The sequence below is a fragment of the Oncorhynchus mykiss genome, chromosome 6 (assembly GCF_057628025.1).
Source record: "Oncorhynchus mykiss isolate SJ-2025 chromosome 6, ASM5762802v1, whole genome shotgun sequence".
NCBI classification, from domain to species: Eukaryota; Metazoa; Chordata; class Actinopteri; order Salmoniformes; family Salmonidae; genus Oncorhynchus; species Oncorhynchus mykiss.
In genome coordinates, this window is record NC_143027.1 from 33781438 (window position 1) to 33801205 (window position 19768).

Genomic DNA, 19768 nt, shown 5'->3' on the forward strand with positions numbered 1-19768 from the left:
ACTTTTTCCACATTTTGTTAAGTTACAGCCTTATTCTAAAAATGATTAAATGTACACACAGTACCCCATAATGACAAAGCAAAAACAGGTTTTTAGAAATCGAAATATCACATTTACATAAGTATTTGGACCCTTTACTCAGTACTTTATTGAAGCACCTTTGGCAGCGATTACAGCCTCGAGTCTTTTGGGGTATGACACTACAAGCATGGCACACCTGTATTTGGGGAGTCCGGGCTCTGGCTGGGCCACTCAAGGACATTTAGAGACTTGTCCCAAAACCACTCCTGCGTTGTCTTGTGTGCTTAGGGTCATTGTCATGTTGGAAGGTGACCCTTCGCCCCAGTCTGAGATCCTGAGCGCTCTGGAGCAGGATTTCCTCAAGGAGCTCTCTGTACATTGCGCTGTTCATCTTTCCATCAAACCTGACTAGCCTCCCAGTCCCTGTCACTGAAAAACATCCCCACAGCATGATCCTGCCACCACCACGCTTCACCGTAGGGATGGTGCCAGGTTTCCTCCAAACGTGACGCTTGGCATTCAGGCCAAAGTGTTCAATCTTGTTTCTCATGGTCTGAGAGTCCTTTAGGTGCCTTTTGGCAAACTCAAAGCGGACTGTCATATGCCTTTTACTTAAGAGTGGCTTCCGTCTGGCCACTCTACCATAACGACCTGATTGGTGGAGTGCTGCAAAGATGGTTGTCCTTCTGGAAGGTTCTCCCATCGCCACAAAGGAACTCTAGAGCTCTGTCAGAGTGACCATCAGGTTCTCGGTCACCTCCCTGACCAAAGCCCTTCAACAATTGCTCAGTTTGGCCGGGCGGCCAGCTCTAGGAAGGGTCTTGATGTTTCCAAACTTCTTCCATTTAAGAATGGAGGCCACTGTGTTCTTGGGGACCTTCAATGCTGCAGAAATGTTTTGGTACCCTTCCCCAGATCTGTTCCTCGAAACAGTCCTATCAGCATGTTAAATGTGCAACCAGAGGCAAAAAAAAATTCTAGATCACCTGTACTCCACACACAGAGACGCGTACAAAGCTCTCCCTCGCCCTCCATTTGGGAAATCCGACCACAACTCTATCCTTCTGATTCTTGCTTACAAGCAAAAATGAAAGCAGGAAGCACAAGTGACTCGGTCTATAAAAAAAGTGGTGAGATGAAGCAGATGCTAAACTACAGAGCTGTTTTGCTATCACAGACTGGAGCATGTTCCGGGATTCTTCCGATGGCATTGAGGAGTACACCACATCAGTCACTGGCTTTATCAATAAGTGCATTGAGGATGTCGTCCCCACAGTGACTGTACGTACATACCAGAAGCCATGGATTACAGGCAACATTCGCACTGAGCTAAAGGGTAGAGCTACCGCTTTCAAGGTGCGGGACTCTAACCCGGAAGCTTACAATAAATCCTGCTATGCCCTGCGACGAACCTTCAAACATGCAAAGCGTCAATACAAGGCTAAGAATGAATCATACTACACCGGCTCCGACGCTCGTCTTATATGGCAGGGATTGCAAACTATTACAGACTACAAAGGGAAGCACAGCCGCGAGCTGCCAGTGACACGAGCCTACCAGACGAGCTAAATCACTTCTATGCTCGCGTCGAGGCAAGCAACACTGAGGCATGCATGAGAGCATCAGCTGTTCAGGACGACTGTGTGATCACGCTCTCCGTAGCCGACGTGAGTAAGACCTTTAAACAGGTCAACATACACAAGGCTGCGTGGCCAAACAAATTACCAGGACGTGTGCTCCGGGCATGTGCTGACCGAGTGGCAGGTGTCTTCACTGACATTTTCAACATGTTCCTGATTGAGTCTGTAATACCAACATGTTTCAAGCAGACCACCATAGTCCCTGTGCCCAAAAACACAAAGGTAACCTGCCTAAATGACTACAGACCCGTAGCACTCATGTCCGTAGCCATGAAGTACTTTGAAAGGCTGGTAATGGCTCACATCAACACCATTATCCCAGAAACCCTAGACCCACTCCAATTTGCATACCGCCCAAACAGATCCACTGATAATGCAATCTCTATTGCACTCCACACTGCCCTTTCCCACTTGGACAAAAGGAATACTTATGTGAGAATGCTATTCATTGACTACAGCTCAGCGATCAACATCATAGTACCGTCAAAGCTCATCACTAAGCTAAGGATCCTGGGACTAAACACCTCCCTCTGCAACTGGATCCTGGACTTCCTGACTAGCCACCCCCAACACATCTGCCACGCTGATCCTCAACACTGGAGCTCCCCAGGGGTGAGTGCTCAGTCCCCTCCTGTACTCCCCTTTCACCCACGACTGCATGGCCAGGTACGACTCCAACACCATTATTAAGTTTGCAGACGACACAACTATGGTAGGCCTGATCACCGACAATGACGAGACAGCCTACAGGGAGGAGGTCCGAGACCTGGCCGGATGGTGTCAGAATAACAACCTATCCCTCAACATAACAAAGACTAAGGAGATGATTGTGGACTACAGGAAAAGGAGGACCGAGCACGCCCCCATTCTCATCGACGTGGCTGTAGTGGAGCAGGTTGAGAGCAACAACAAACTAGAGTGGTCCAAACACACCAAGACAGTCGTGAAGAGGGCACGACAAAGCCTTTTCCCCCTCAGGAAACTAAAAAGATTTGGCATGGGTCCTGAGATCCTCAAAATGTTCTACAGCTGCAACATGGTTGCATCACTGCCTGGTATAGAAATTGCTCGGCTTCCGACCTCAAGGCACTACAGAAGGTAGTGCGTACGGCCCAGTACATCACTGGGGCTAAGCTGCCTGCCATCCAGGACCTCTACACCAGGCGGTGTCAGAGAAAGGCCCTAAAAATTGTCAAAGACCCCACCCACCCACCCCAGCAATAGACTGTTCTCTCTACTACCACCGCATGGCAAGAAGTACCGGAGTGCCAAGTCTAGGACAAAAAGGCTCCTCAACAGTTTTTACCCCCAAGCCATAAGACTCCTGAAAAGGTAATAAAATGGCTACCCGGACTATTTGCATTGTGTGCCCCCCCATCCCCTCTTTTACGCTGCTGCTACTCTCTGTCTATCATATATGCATAGTCACTTTAATCATATGTACATACTACCGCAATCAGCCTGACTAACCAGGGTTTGTATGTAGCCTTGCTACTTTTGGAGCCTCGCTACTGTTATTTTTCACTATTTCTTTACCCACCTATTGTTCACCAAATACATTTTCTGCACTATTGGTTAGAGCCTGTAAGTGAGCATTTCACTGTAAGTTCTACACCTGTTGTAGTCGGAGCACGTGACAAATAAACTTTGATTTGAATAAAACCCTCTATATTTATTGAAAGGAGCATCAACCTCATCACTGTGCACTTTCACCACCCTGTGAAGTTCATCATAATTTACTTAATCTGTAGCCTGAAACTGCATGCTTTCCCATGATGTCGTGACATTTGTTATTCAACATTTGGGCTACTTTACAGCATAAAAGGGTTTGATGGAAACCTGCTAAACGTCAAACCATTTTGAGGATGCGTGCATGCCTACAGGAGACTTTTGAAGTAGCCTAATCAGATTAAAACATTGATTGATTGTGTTTGCCACATTTGAGATGTATTACATTTTTATAAGTTAAATGATAAATATTTAGGCTATATTGAAGCTTAGGTTCTAGGTGCGCGAGGTACAGCTGCATGGATTGGAGAGGAGGCAGAGCTTGTTTTAAGCTTTCCTGAATAACCTGGCCTGCCGGGAGAATTTGTGGCCACATTATTATAGAACAACTTGGGAGAATGATGATATGAAACAGACTGCGCATTCAGTATCAGTATTAAAATACAGCCAGACTGGCCTGCTGTGCCTTTCTAGACCTTATAAACTGTTGTAAGTAGACCCACAACTGATTCAAATCGAATGAAACATTCAAATCACAGAGTTTTTGCACCATTATTCAAATTACATTTTCACCTCAGCCTAGAGTAGAATTTTTACTCACTTGAATACAATAATGCAATTATTCAATGCATTGTGGTGTTGTCGGTTAGTCTGGGTAGGATACTTGTACTGTCCCTAAACAAGATCAATAGAGGAGCTTTTTGAGCTGTGTTTCATGTCTTCACTGTTCTTTCATGCACAATGATGCACCTGTCCGCTGCCTACAGTATCAGCTACTCATATTTGTACTTGTCAATTCATATTGAAAATTGATGCAACTTGAATGCTTTTATGTGTGGTATGATTGCTAGTTAGCCTATTTCCGATCTGGACAAATGTTTCACCTACCACTATTATCACTATGAAAGATGGCAGGATAGACTTAGACTGGTACTGACCTGTGGTATAGTAAAGGTTAGCACATGGAAAAGCGTAGTGCATAATGGAAGTACCAAAACACCCTTGACATAGGGGAAGCGCATGCAAGCAGAAGAGGAAATTTGGCTAGGACGGAAGAAATTATATAGTAAAACCTGCAAGAGTTAATGTTAACCAGGAAAGAAAAAACACATTACTACCCCCCCTGTGCCCAATAAAAAAAATACACACAACCCTCCCCAGAGCAAAAATAAATGAATAAATGGACAACCCTCCCCTATTTTGGGCCACCCTTCCATCCCAGTAAATGTGATCTATTCCTAAACACATTGCAAATAGGCTCAGGAAAAGTCATCCGCGCACACACACATAGGCGTATCAGATTACTTTGTAGCTACCGTTATTTTCTTGCAATACGACTTGAGACGTTGAAGAATTTCAGCTGTACCTTTGCTTTTCCATTAAATGTCATTGTTATGGAACAGCTTTGTTTTCTTCAAAAGATGAAAATAAATCTGACCTGTCATCGTCTCCGCTCGAGAAAGTCACTCTCGGATTTAAAGCGTATAGTATTGTTTATTTTTAAAAAAAAGTTTCTCCAAATATTTTGCACAATTAAAAATATACATTGCTAGAGGCTCTATGTTTTAGTTCATTGTAACACAAATAAAAATGTTGAAATTAACGTTACAGTGGTGGGTGTCGACAGTTTAGATCAGACAGGGGCGTGTCTTGTGGTTCTTGAATGGGAATTTTAACCCGTTCACTCAATCAATTTATATCCAAAAACGTGTAACAAGTGCCATCCCACGGTTTAGTTAGTAATGGCGATTTCGTTGAGTGTATCATGATTTAGAGATGCAGACACATGTATTAAGTTCGATTCACTAACTGCACTGACAATTACAGCCGAGTACGAATAGCCACAGCGTAAGTTAGCTAACTCAGCTTTTCCATCCTTCAAAGCATCATTCGTTCCATCGAGAGCAGCCGAGTGAGTATTTTGAGTGAAATTTATGCACTTCACACGCGCTGGTCAATTTATGTTGTCGAGCTACGGTTGTTTGATTTGCTTTGTTTGTGAGAAGTTACAGCTAAGTTACTAACTACTCAAACGTGCACGGAGAAAGCCAATACACACCTTCCAACTCGATTGCTAACAGGTGCCCTTCGCCAGAACAGCTAGCTACTTCGGCCTGGCGCTGTGTCAACACTAGCCTGGGCTGCCGCTAGTGGGCTTCTTCTTTATGGAAGCCCACTATCATAATGGAAGCCCACTAGCGGCTGCTTAGGCTATGTCAACACTGGGCCTTGTTCAGTAGGACACAATGAGAACATTCATTCAGATAGAAATATAACCGACAGACATGCATTTTACACGCAGAGTAAAGAATATTTTCTGTACTGCACATGTAAAGTAAATTCCATGTCAGAGGCGTGTCTGTAACACAAAATACACTTCATGACAAAGTATGTGGACACCTGCTCGTCGAAAGTGGTGTAAAGTACTTAAGTAAATACACTTTAAAGTACTACTTAAGTAGTTTGTTGGGGTATCTGTACTTTACTATTTATATTTTGGACAAATTTTACTTTACTACATTCCTTAAAGAAAATATTGTACTTTTTACTCCATAAATTTTCATTGACACCCAAAAGTACTCCTTACATTTGGAATACTTAGCAGGACAGGAAAATAGTCAAATTCATGCATTTACTGAACATCTCTACTGATGTCTGAATGTTGTGGCTTTTCATAAATGAAAAAAATAACAAGAAAATGGTGCCATCTGGCTTGCATTATATAAAGATTTGTTTTATTATTTATACTTTTACTTTTGATACTTAAGTATATTTTTAAACCAAATACTTAGACTTATACTCAAGTAGAATTTTACTGGATGGCCTTTACTTGTTATTTTCTATTAAGGCATCTTTACTTTTACTCAAGTATGACAGTTGGGTACTTTTTCCACCACTGATTTAATATGGAGTTGGTCCCCCCTTTGTTGCTACAACAGCCGCTTTTCACTAGATGTTGGAACATTGCTATGGGGACTTGCTTCCATTCAGCCACAAGAACATTAGTAAAGTCGGGCACTGATGTTGGGCGATTAGTCCTGGCTCGCAGTCGGCGTTCCAATTCATCCCAAAGGTGTTTGATGGGGTTAAGGTCAGGGCTCTGTGCAGGCCAGTCAAGTTCTTCCACACCGATCTCAACAAACCATTTCTGTATGGACCTTGCTTTGTGCACGAGGGCATTGTCATGCTGAAATAGGAAAGGGCCTTCTCCAGACTGTTGCCACAAAGTTGGAAGCACAGAATCATCTAGAATGTCTTTGCATGTTGTAGCGTTAAGATTTCCCTTCACTGGAACTAAGGGACCTAGCCCGAACCATGAAAAACAGCCCCAGATCATTATACCACCTCCACCAAACTTTGCAGTAGGCACTATGCATTCGGGCAGGTAGCGTTCTCCTGGCATCCACCAAACCCAGATTCATCTGTTGGACTGCCAGATGGTGAAGCGCGATTCATCACTCAAGAGAACGCGTTTTCACTGCTCCACAGCCCAATGGTGGCAAGCTTTACACCACTCCAGCCGACACTTGGCATTGCGCATGGTGATCTTAGGCTTGTGTGTGGCTGCTCGTGATTGGAATCCCATTTCAAGAAGCTCCCGATGAACAGTTATTGTACTGATGTTGCTTCCAGAGGCAGTTTGAAACTCTGTAGTGAGTGTTGCAACCGAGGTGAGCTTGTGTGGCCTGCCACTTCGCAGGTGAGCCGTTATTGCTCCTAGACGTTTCCACTTCACAATAACAACACTTACAGTTGGCCGCAGCAACTGACTTGTTGGAAAGGTGGCATCCTATTGCGGTGCCATGTTGAAAGTCACCTGAGCTCTTCAGTAAGGCCATTCTACTGCCAATGTTTGTCTATGGAGATTGAATGGCTGTGTGCTTGATTTTATACACCTGTCAGCAACAAGTGTGGCTGAAATAGCTGAATCCACAAATTTGAAGGGGTGTCCACATACTTTTGTTTATATAGCGTATGTCCATGTGAAAGTTCCACAACAGTGCCCTAGTAGCTTAATGAACTAAGAAACACAATCTGATTTACATACCAACCGTCCCTCTGATCTTACTTCTTCAGGTGCGTTCTCAGACCAACCAGGAGGTGACCGACCGCAGTGTCCAGCTCCAGCCCAGCAGTAATGGCTCCCCCTACCATTGGTGCTGCTTCTCCCAACCCTCAGGTCAGAGAGAACCCCCCTCCCAGGCAGGGCAGGACTCGCCGGGCCCGTGGAGGAGGAGGCCACAGCCGCCGCAGCCTAATCCGCTTCAGTGTCATGCTAATGACGGTAAGACGCATGGTTACCAGCCACACCAGCCTGGTCAGACGCTTACTCCCCTTCCTGTCCTCCATGTGCTCTAGCCTGGAACGCATTGCCGTGGCAGCAGAGGGGTACACCACCACCAATACTCGCTCCACCAACGCAAATGCTTCCTTTATTGGGTCCTCCTCCACTCCTCCTGCTTCCAGCACCCCAGCCACTGCTAGCAGTGCACACTCTAACCCAGCCAATCCACCCAGGGCACTCTCCTCCTCCACCACCACCACCACCCAGATCCGCAGTCGTACTCGCACAACCGGCACCCGTCGATCTCTCATCCGAGCCCGGACCAACCGCAGAATGGGCCTGTCTCGTATCATTGAGACCCATCTGTCCAGACGAGGCTCCCTCCGTGAGAGGGACAGATGAGAGCACTAAGGAATGAGAGACTCAGATGGGGTTTCTGTTTTCTATGTTGCCTACCTTGTTTTTGGTGACCTGTTCCTTGGTTTGTTTTAATAAATGCCACCTATGAATGTAGATGGGTTTTGTTGACCTGCTAGCATTGCTGGCTGCATGTACAGTATTATCTGTGCCCAGTGACGTTTATTTTTTGTGAAATGTACAGATTCATTACCCTAACAGTACATTTAATTTTCATGTGGGTTCAAAGAGCTTCTACTCCATTTCCTTTTCCTGGTGATATTTGAATTGATGGTGTTTTTATATTGTTAGCTAAAATCATTGTTTCCCTTAGCCTAATTAGTAATTGCAGACTATTCCTCAATGGTTAATGATGTATCATTGTTTGGTCCAGTGAAAGCACTGACTCTGTATTTGCAGTAATAATATGTACTTCTAAGGCATTGGTTGTTATTAGATGCTGTGGCACCGGTTCTTTACAAATGACATTAGTGCTACTGTGCAAGCCAAGCACTGTCCCTCTAATAGTAATGGAGTTTAATGCAGTGCTCTAAGACTCTGACTCCTCGCTCATGTAGAAACTGCTCTGCCTTCTCATCAGGTTTGGTACCCATCATCTAACTATACCTATAAGGATGGTAACAATCGCTAATGGACAACATCACGTGATTATTTACTGAGCAATAACATTGCAAGAGATTGGGGAAGGTACCACACTGAGAAAGGATGGGAGAGAGCTTTTGTTTGGTGTAATTTTTCTAGCTTAATTTGTTATGCATCTGTCAATGTCAAAATGGGTGTCAATATGATTTATAAACCAAAGAATTTGTATATTTACTACTATTGCATATCATATACTTGATTACTTTTGTTATACGTTTACTTGTTCGTTTCTTTGTTCCTGACTTCAAATAAAGATTTGAATGGATTTTGTCAATGAGTTTTTAAGTGTTGCGTATTCAGAGATGGTGACAACCAAGGTTTTTTTCTTGCCACTAGATGGCGATAGTTCCTTAATTTTATGACGTTTAGTGTTTCATCTGAGTCGTTCAATGAAGACAACTTTAATAGTCCTAGGTTGTCATCCTTTTTGACTGGAGTCAGAGGGAGCAAGACAATCTGTGCAGGCAGCAATGAGACACAGACATTTTGATTGTGCGGTTGTTGATGGATGAATGTGTTTAATCTTAGAGGTAGCCTATCGGTAACACATTTAAATATCAATATTTCCTGAATCAATCTGCAGTTGTATTTTCATAGCTGTACTCTGCTCTTTGGTTTTCAGAGACAAAACAATCACCACATAATGTTAAATTGTCTATTAGAAAAAAAGTTTAGAGTCAAGACATCACTTGACACAAGTTTACTTTGAGCACATCTTTCCAATTGTCTCGTTCTTCATGATGAACTTAGCAGAGATAAATCATAGTGCCAGTGCTCTTGTCATTGGTGTGAGTATACTATGGGTGCATCCCAAATGGCACCCCATTCTTCTGATCAAAAGTAGTGTACTGTGTAGGGAATAGGGTTTCATTGAACCCTTCTCACGGGAGGGCAGTAAAGTACATCAGTCAACAAATTACTTGTCAGGAGTTGTGCTGGGCTGTGTAGAGGCCATGCATTACGAGACGTAAAAGCATATCTTGGTCTTGTAACAATGAGAGTTACTAGACAGCTATCGTACCACACTGAATGGCTCAACGATCAATGCTGTCAGAACACTGCATCTTGACAGTTACACACGACTACACCAAATGCATGGATTCTATTATATTGAGTCCTCTTAAAGGCCCAGTGCAGTCAAAAACATGATTTTTCTGTGTTTTATATTTATTTTCCACACTACGAGGTTGGAATGATACTGTGAAGATGATAATGCCCTTTTAGTGTAAGAGCTGTTTGAAGAGAGCGGCTGAAATTTTGGCCTTCCATGGTGACATCGCCATGCAGTAAATTAAATGTGCGACTCATTGGATGTTTAAAAAGGTTTCCATTTTGCATTGTGTAATGATGGTGTTTTACAGTATTACTTACCCACCAGTGTGATATGCTGTGATATTTGCCTGTTGTCAAACTGGGACTGCTGCTCTGACCTTGGCTGTACATTTTTCGCTGGTAAAGTAGCTATTGGCAAAGTCAGAGCTAGTAAGGGGAAAAGGGTCAAGTGCAAGTGTTAGTTCACAAAAGTATTTTTTTCTTTTTTTTTGGTGGTTGAGGAGGGATTCTATGGGATTAGATAAAATACTCTTTAAAAAGGTAGGGTTCCAGATGTTTTCGGAAGATGGACAGGGACTCTGCTACCCTAGTTTCAGGGGGAAGCTGGTTCCACCATTGGGGTGCCAGGACAGAGAAGAGCTTGGACTAGGCTGAGAGGGAGCTGCCCTCCCTTAGGGGTGGGAGGGCCAAGAGACCAGAGGTGGCAGAACTGAGTACTCGGGTTGGGGTGTAAGGTTTGAGCAGAGCCTGAAGGTAGGGAGGGGCAGTTCCTCTTGCTGCTCCATAGGCAAGTACCGTGGTTTGTAGTGGATATGAGCTTCAAATGGAAGCTAGTGGAGTGTGCGGAGGAGCAGGGTGATATGGGAGAATTTGGGAAGGATAAACAACAAGGCAGGCTGCAGAGTTCTGGATAAGTTGCAGTGGTTTGATGGCACAAGCGAGAAGCCCAGCCAACAGCAAGTTGCAGTAGTCAAATCAAATCAAAATCAAATCAAATGTATTTATTTAGCCCTTCGTACATCAGCAGATATCTCAAAGTGCTGTACAGAAACCCAGCCTAAAACCCCAAACTGCAAGCAATGCAGGTGTGGAAGCACGGTGGCTAGGAAAAACTCCCTAGAAAGGCCAAAACCTAGGAAGAAACCTAGAGAGGAACCAGGCTATGTGGGGTGGCCAGTCCTCTTCTGGCTGTGCCGGGTGGAGATTGTAACAGAACATGGGCAAGATGTTCAAATGTTCATAAATGACCAGCATGGTCAAATAATAATAATCACAGGCAGAACAGTTGAAACTGGAGCAGCAGCATGGCCAGGTGGACTGGGGACAGCAAGGAGTCATCATGTCAGGTAGTCCTGAGGCATGGTCCTAGGGCTCAGGTCCTCCGAGAGAGAGAAAGAAAGAGAGAAAGAGAGAATTAGAGAGAGCATACTTAAATTCACACAGGGCACCGGATAGGACAGGAGAAGTACTCCAGCAATAACAAACTGACCCTAGCCCCCCGGCACATAAACTACTGCAGCATAAATACTGGAGGCTGAGACAGGAGGGGTCAGGAGACACTGTGGCTCCATCCGAGGACACCCCCGGACAGGGCCAAACAGGAAGGATATAAATCCCCATCCAGATGGGAGTTGACAAGTGCCTGGATTAGGACCTGCACCACTTCCTGTGTGAGGTAAGGTCATACTCTACGGATAGTGTGGAGTATGAACACGCAGTAGCGAGTCACTGCATTGATGTTTGCCGAGAACGACGGGGTCTTGTCCAGGGTCACTCCAAGGTTCTTTGCACTCTGGGAGGGGGACACTGTGGAGTTGTCAACTGTGATGGAGAGGTCTTGGAGTGGGCAGGCCTTCCCCAGGAGGAAAAGAAGCTCCGTCTTGTCGAGGTTGAGCTTGAGGTGGTAGGTCGGCATCCAAGCTGAGATATCTGGCAGAGATGCGTGTCGCCACCTGGGTGTCAGAAGGAGAAAGGTAGTTGAGTGTCATCTGCATAGCAATGATTGGAAAGACCATGTAAGGATATGATGGAGCCGAGTGACTTGGTGTATAGAGAGGAGACAAGAGGCCCTAGAACCGAGCACTGGGGGACACCAGTAGTGAGAGTACGTGATGCAGACACAGATTCTCTCCACGTCACCTGGTAGGAGCAGCCTGCCAGGTAGGATGCAATGCAAGAGTGTGCAGAGCTTGAGACACCCAGCCCTGAGAGGGTGGAGAGGAGGATCTGATGGTTCACGGGTCGAAGGCAGCGGATAGATCTAGGAGCATGAGAACAGAGGAGAGAGAGTCACCTTTGGGAGTGCGGAGAGCATCCATGAGACAGAGAAGAGCCGTCTCGGTTGAGTGGCCCATCTTGAACCCTAACTGGTTAGGGTCAAGAAGATTGCTCTAAGAGAAATAGCGAGAGAGTTGGTCAGAGACAGTCCTCCGTAAGTTTAATTTTCCTCCATTTTCGCTCAGCTGCCCGCAGCCCTGCTCTGTAAGCTCACAATAAGTCACTCAGCCACGGAGCAGGAGGGGAGGGCCCAGCAAGCCAGGAGGAAAGGGGACAGTGCGAGACATAGGGTGCGGAAAGGGTAGTAGGGTCGAGAGGCAGAATCAGGAGACAGGAGGGAGAAGGATTTAGCAGAATGGAGAGATAATAGGATAAAGAGGAGAGAGTAGTGGGAAAGAGAGTGTGAAGATTGTGTCGGCGCATGACCATCTGGGTAGGGCTGAGTGGCTAGGCTTGGAGGAGAGGGGAAAAAAAAGGAAACAAAGTAGGGATCAGAGACCTGGAGGGAGGTTACCGTGAGATTAGTAGACGGACAGACTCTAGTAAATATGAGGGCAAGTGTATTGCCTGCCTTGTGAGTGGGAGGGGACTGGAAAAGGGTGAGGTCTAAAGAGGCAAGGAGGGGAAGAAAGAGTTGGAAAGAAATTAATCAAAGGTAGACTTCAGGAGGTTGAAGTCGCCCAGTACGACGAGCGGTGAAGAACCCTCAGGAAATTAGCTTATCAAGGTGTCAAGCTCAGGTGGGCGATAGATGATAACAATGTTAAGCTTGAGCGGACAAGTGACAGTGACAGCATGGAATTGAAATGAGGAGATGGATGGGTAAGAGAAGAAGAAAATAAAAGTGTTTGGATGGATTATCAATAGCAAACGGATTATCAATATCAAAAGATTGTTACTTTAGCTATTTGTGCATGATTAATACCTGAAGTGTTGGATTGTTTCAGCTGGGTTCACTTCCTTTGCCCCAGTATAAAACACTCCACTGTTAGTAAGAGTGGAAAATCGAGGCCTTTGATTTGCTTTCAGGGGGCTTAATTCCACTCAATGAGAGGTTTTCAGTAACAGTGGAGGGTAGAAGTCTGTATCAAAGGTACCTCAGTTTTGTACACGGGTACTAATCGATGAGAAAGGGAAACCGTCTGGTTTAAAATTGTAAGTCTATTTGTTGTGGGCGAGTGTTTGGCACGCTCTGCTATGAGGCTCTTGCTCCAAGGCAACTGGTCCTTTGACTATATACACTTTACACACGCACGAATAGGCAGACTCACATAAACACACACACACTTGGCTGTGGCATTTGTAATGGGCTTTGACTTTAGCTGTCTTGTTAATGGCACCTATCAGGTTTAGTCCTGTTAGCTCTGTAAACTAACCACACAGGGTACAAGACACACACACACTTATCTGTCTCTCCACCTCTCTTTCTATCCGTAGTAGTATCACATTGCATAGTCTAAAGTAGATCATCCAGACATTGTTGATGTGGTGATTGGTATGTATCTGATTTGTGTTTATAGCATAAAATCTCTATGGTTTAGATTGGCAATTGTTCCTAGTTTAGTTTGGTTTGTAGGCTATAATCTAGGGACGTTTGGTATCTTTGTCATTTTGATAGTGTTATTGTCTGTAGACCAGTCTTCTCCATACTGTACTTACGTAGAAGCACTCATAAACAAACCTTATTAGGTACCAGGTGTTGTGTTCAACCAGTTTTTCTTGTTAGAGTGGTGACGTGCCTACACCCCTTTCCATTTAACTGGTAAGTTTTCACGTGAAATACAGGCATCCCTATATACTGTAATGCACAGAGAGAGGGAAAGGAAAGAGAAGAGACATAATACAGAAACAAATAACTTCCATATTAAAAGAGCTTAAAACCAGTTGAGTTTATGGGGGCGCTATTTCATTATTGGATAAAAAAACGTGCCCGTTTTAAGCGCAACATTTTGTCACGAAAACATGCTCGACTATGCATATAATTGACAGCTTCGGAAAGAAAACAGTCTAACGTTTCCAAAACTGCAAAGATATTATCTGTGAGTGCCACAGAACTCATGCTACAGGCAAAACCAAGATGAAACTTCAAACAGGAAATGAGCAGAATTTCTGAAGCTCTGTTTTCCAATGTCTCCTTATATGGCTGTGAATGCACCAGGAACGAGCCTGCACTTTCTGTCGTTTCTTCAAGATGTCTGCAGCATTGTGACGTATTTGTAGGCATATCATTGGAAGATTGGCCATAAGAGACTACATTTTCCAGGGGTCCGCCCGGTGTCCTTTGTCTAAATTGGTAGGTAATCTTCAGTTGCGGGCATTTTCTCCTGGGATTCAGGACAGAAAGCACACTTCCACGAACGATATATCATCGAAGAGATATGTGAAAAACACCTTGAGGATTGGTTCTAAACAACGTTTGCCATGTTTCAGTCGATATTATGGAGTTCATTTGGAAAAAAGTTTGGCGTTTTGATGACTGGATTTTTGTTTTTTTTTGGTAGCCAAACGTGATGCACCAAACGGTGCGATTTCTCCTAAACAAATAATCTTTCAGGAAAAACTGAACATTTGCTATCTAACAGAGTCTCCTCATTGAAAACATCTGAAGTTCTTCAAAGGTAAATTATTTTATTTGAATGCTTTTCTGGTTTTTGTGAAAATGTTGCCTGCTGAATGCTAACGCTAATGCTAACGCTAACGCTAAATGCTACGCTAGCTAGCTACTGTTACACAAATTATTGTTTTCCTATGGTTGAGAAGCATATTTTGAAAATCTGAGATGACAGTGTTGTTAACAAAAGGCTAAGCTTGAGAGCTAGCATATTTATTTCATTTCATTTGCGATTTTCATGAATAGTTAACGTTGCGTTACGGTAATGAGCTTGAGGCTGTATTCACGATCCCGGATCCGGGATGGCTAAGTGCTAGAGGTTAACAATATTTAGGCCATTTGACTTGCTTTTAGGCCAACTGAACTGTATTTCATGTTTAGGACAATATGCATCTTCCTATTTGCAACTTATTTGCATAAAGAGTCCCCTCATTCAGAAATGTCTGAATCAAAAGCAGGGTAAGACAACCCAATATCATGACTCAAGGTAAGACCCAAAAGCATACACATCGAATTGACAATGGTTTAATCTTCCAACAGGGGCAGGCAAAAGACAGGTCAAGGCAGGCAGGGGTAAGTAAACCAGAGGGGGGCAATGGTACCGGACGGCAGGTAGGCTCAGGGTCAGGGTAGGCAGAGGTCAACAATCCAGAGGTGGGACAAAGGTACAGGTTGGCAGGTAGGCTCAGGGTCAGGGGCAGGCAGAGTGGTCAGGTAGGCAGGCTCGGAGTTAGGACAGGCAAGGGTCAAACCAGAAGGGTGAGAAAAGAGAGACTGGGAAAAGCAGGAGCTGATAACAAAAATGCTGGTTGACTTGACAAACAAGAAGAACTGGCAACGGACAAACAGAACACTTGTATCAATACACAGAGGATAATGATGAGGCCTTGGTCCATGATGTCCCTGGCGGGGACCTAGCACCTCTCCTCCGGGCCATAACCCTCCCAGTCAACCAGGTACTGGAACCCCCTGCCCCAAGGTCGAACCTTCAACAGATGCCTCACCGTGTAAGCCGGTTGTCCGTCAATGAGTCAGGGATGAGGGGTGGGCCTGGAAACAGAAGACATAGGGTTGTGAGACATCGGTTTGACTCTGCATACATGAAAGGTGAGATGTATAAGAGGAGGGCCGACCGGGCTGTCCTCCAGGTATGACAACAGAGGCGGACAAACATCTAGGCAGAAGGTACACCAACCTTTTCCTCCTGCTCAGGGAAGAGCAGAGGCTGAAACCCCAGGGAACACTCAAACGGAAGAGTGTTGCAGGCGTACTCAACCCACACCAGTTGCTGGCTCCAGAAGGTGAGGAGACCAGCGCAGAGTAGACTCAAGATCCTGGTTGGCTCGCTTTGACATGCCATTGGACTGGGGGTGGAACCCAGAGGACAAGCTGGCCAACAACTGGGGGTGCAGAACGCCTTCCAGAACCAGGACGAGAACTGAGGCCCCCGGTCAGAGACCATGTCCACGGGCACTCCCTGGATCCGGAGCTGGGCCGTCTCCTTGGCCGAGGGTAGTTTGGGGAGAGGAATGAAGTGAGCGGCCTTGGAAATCCAGTCGACCACAGTCAGGATGGCAGTGTTTCCCTCAGGCGCAGGGAGACCAGTGATGAAATCCAGGGATATTCTGGGACCAGGGAAGGTGAGGGACAGGGAGTGGTTGCAGATGACCAGCCGGAGCTTGCCAGGGAGTCTTATTCTGAGCACAGACCATGCAGGCGGAAACAAACGCGTCGACATCCGGAACCATCGTAGGCCACCAAAAGCATTGTCGCATGAGGGCCAGGGTCCGACGGGAGCCCGGGTGGCAGGCAAGCCTGGTGGAATGCGCCCACTCCAGGACCACATAGCGGACAACATCAGGCACAAACATCCGATTATCAAGGCCCCCCCAGGGTTCGGCTAGGACCACTGCGCCTCCCGGACCTGTTTCCCTATACCCTAGTTGAGTGCCGTCACCAGGCATGAGGTGGGAAGGATGGTTTCTGGCTCCGGGGTGGTACCCGTGGGCTATAGCGGCAGGACAGTGCATCCGGCTTGACATTCTTGGATCCCGGCCGGTACGAGAGGGAGAAGTTGAACCGTGTGAACAGCAGGGCCCATCTGGCTTGCCGGGAGTTGAGGCGCTTGGCGGTGCGGAGATACTCCAGGTTCTTGTGGTAGGTCCACACGATGAATGGATGTTCCGCACCCTTCAGCCAGTGCCTCCATTCCTCCAACGCCATCTTCACCGCGAGAAGCTCACAAATTCCCCACATTGTAGTTATTTTCCGTGGCATTGAATCGGTGAGGGAAGAAGGCGCAGGGATGTAGCTTGAGGTCCAGGGCAGAACGCTGGGACAGGACCGCCCCCACTCTGATATGAGAAGCATCGGCCTCCACCACGAACTGACGGGAAGGGTCTGGATGAACCAAGATGGGAGCTGTGGTGAAGTGATGTTTTAGGTCCCAGAACGCCTGATCAGCAGTTGGAGACCAAGTGAACGGAACCTTGGACGAGGTGAGTGCGGACAGGGGGGAAGCCAGGGAGCTGTAACCCCAGATAAAGCAGCGATAGAAGTTGGCGAACCCAGGAAGGGTTGCAGCTGCACCCTGGAAGTAGACTGGGGCCAATCCACCACTGCTCTCACCTTCCCGGGATCCAATTGCACACTCACTGCGGCGATGATGAAACCCAGAAAAGGGATGGTGGAACAATTGAACTCGCACTTCTCTGCTTTTACAAACAGCTGGTTCTCCAGGAGGCATTAGAAAATCCGTCGGACGTGGAGCACATGTTCTTGGGTGGAACGGAGAAGAAGAGGATGTCATTTAAGTAGACAAAGATGAACCGGTTCAACATGTAGCGGAGAACATCATTGACCAGAGCCTGGACAAGAACCCCTCCAGACTAGCGCATATGGCCGGCTGTTGTTCCCACACGGCAGTAGCCCAGGTGAGAGCCCTCCCGGACATCAGCGTGATGAGGTAGGCTAACTTGGAGCGATCCAAGGGGAAGGAGGAGGGCTGAAGCTCAAAGACGAGGGCACACCAAGCTAGGAATGCCGGACAGGTGCTCGGCCCTCCATTGAAGCATTCTGGAGGTGGTAAGCGGGGCTCCAGAGAAGGTGGAGTGACCGATGAGATGAGGCTGCTAGCAGCTGAGTCGCTGAGGAGCTATGGGGTTACCACCGTGGTAGGCAGCCTCCCAGACAACCCATGGAATTGCTCCAGCAAATTGTCTAATGCCTGGTCATGACGTTTAGCCAACGTTTGGACCCCCTCCACATGGCCATGAAGCAATTCCTTGTGCCTACCGATGGTGGCTCCCTGGGTGGAGATGGCTTTATGCAGCTGGCCCGGGTCTACTGGGTCAGCCGTGGCCAGTTCGTACTATCAGGACTCAAGGTAAGACCCAGATGCAGACACGTCAAATTGACAATGGTTTAATCTTCCAACAGGGGCAGGCAAAAGACAGGTCAAGGCAGGCAGGGGTCAGGAAAGCAGAGAGGGGCAACGGTACCGGACGACAGGCAGGCTCAGGGTCAGGGTAGGCAGAGGTCAACAATCCAGAGGTGGGGCAAAGTTGCAGGTCAGCAGGCAGACTCAGGGGCAGGCAGAGTGGTTAGGCAGGCGGGCTCAGAGTCAGGACAGGCAAGGGTGAAAACCAGGAGAGAGAGAAAAAGAGAGACTGGGAAAAGCAGGAGCTGATAACAAAAATGCTGGTTTACTTGATGAACTGGCAATGGATATTGTACTTTTTCTCCCAATATTATCAATTATCAATTGAGAGCAAATTCCGAGCAAATTCAGAGCACATGCAATTGATTTGATGTACAGCACATCACAAAAATATACATGCACACATCAAATAGGCTACATTAGATGTATAAGACCCATATTAAGGTTTACCTAAGTATTTAGATGAGAGAAAATGTCCCTTCTGCTCCTTGACTGAATTCATTCAAAATGTATAGTCTGTTGTTGCTATCCTTGTGAGGAAATCCAATCAATCAAATGTATTTATGAAGCCTTTCTTACATCAGCGGATGTCACAAAGTGATGTACAGATACCCAGCCTGAAACCCCAAACAGCAAGTGATGCAGGTGTAGAAGCACGGTGGCTAGGAAAAACTCCCTAGAAAGGCCAGAACCTAGGAAGAAACCTAGTGAGGAACCAGGCTATGAGGGGTGGCCTGCCAGTCCTCTTCTGGCTGTGCCGGGTGGAGATTATAACAGAACATGGCCAAGATGTTCAAATGTTCATAGATGACCAGCAGGGTCAAATAATAATAATCACAGTGGTTGTCGAGGGTGCAACAGGTCAGCACCCCAAGAGTAAATGTCAGTTGGGTTTTCATAGCCGATCATTCAGAATATCTCTACCGCTCCTGTTGTCTCTAGAGAGTTTAAAACAGCAGGTCTGGTGAACAGGTCAGGGTTCCATAGCCGCAGGCAGAACAGTGGAAACTGGAGCAGCAGCACGACCAGGTGGACTGGGGACAGCAAGGGGTCATCAGGCCAGGTAGTCCTGAGACATGGTCCTAGGGTTCAGGTCCTCCGAGAGAGAGAAAGAAAGGAAGAGAGAAAGAGAGAAAAAGAGAGAGAGAATTAGAGAGAGCATACTTAAATTCCCACAGGACACCGGATAAGATTGGAGAAATACAACAACAAAAAAATACTTATTCACATGAATAAGTGCTGACAAATTGTTTATTATTTTGCACAGACTGCTTCAAAAGTGGATACTCTGTGTCTGACACAAGGCTCCAGAAATGGGTAACAGCTGATCTTAGTTCACCTTACAATGTGTCATTTGCCTGCAACTCCACTATCTCACTCTCTATTCCAGCAAGGTCAGGAGAGAGGGCTGTGATGACTGGGGTCAGAGATGACATTGGCACATGAAAGGGGTTCTCAATGAGGTTGAAAAACTCCTTGTACTCCATGATATCCTTGAATCTTGATTCAAACTTAAATTTCAACTTTTCCAACACACACAAATGCATCATAGCTAAAATGCTGCAGTATGGTGACTGCTCTGAGTTTTGGGTAATTAACAAACTGTCTGTCAGGTTGTAGCTTTCCCTTGGAGTTGGAGAGTCACCGTGTTCAGG

At 46.1% G+C, this 19768-nt stretch overlaps 1 protein-coding gene and 1 pseudogene across 2 annotated transcripts; one reads left to right on the top strand and one right to left on the bottom strand.

The window, feature by feature from the left end:
* The first annotated feature begins 5014 nt into the window (after window positions 1-5014).
* On the top strand, window positions 5015-8998 carry LOC149982838 (uncharacterized). Of its 2 annotated transcripts, XR_002473830.3 has the most exons (3): window positions 5015-5301; window positions 7467-7674; window positions 7749-8998. XR_002473830.3 is itself a non-coding variant. In XM_090237733.1 (2 exons), the coding sequence occupies exon 2, from the start codon at window positions 7528-7530 to the stop codon at window positions 8074-8076; it is 549 nt and encodes a 182-aa protein (XP_090093859.1). In that variant the 5' UTR covers window positions 5025-5301; window positions 7467-7527; the 3' UTR covers window positions 8077-8998. The 2 variants fall into 2 exon arrangements, 1 of the variants encoding a protein (XP_090093859.1); XM_090237733.1 differs by having other exon boundaries at window positions 5025-5301; window positions 7467-8998.
* A 1290-nt stretch (window positions 8999-10288) lies between these two features.
* On the bottom strand, window positions 10289-16136 carry LOC110526891 (uncharacterized; annotated as a pseudogene).
* Window positions 16137-19768: the final 3632 nt, after the last annotated feature.

Excerpts from the sequence above, each read along its gene's own strand:
- LOC149982838 (XM_090237733.1), top strand. The coding sequence starts at position 7,528 with ATGGCTCCCCCTACCATTGGTGCTGCTTCTCCCAACCCTCAGGTCAGA.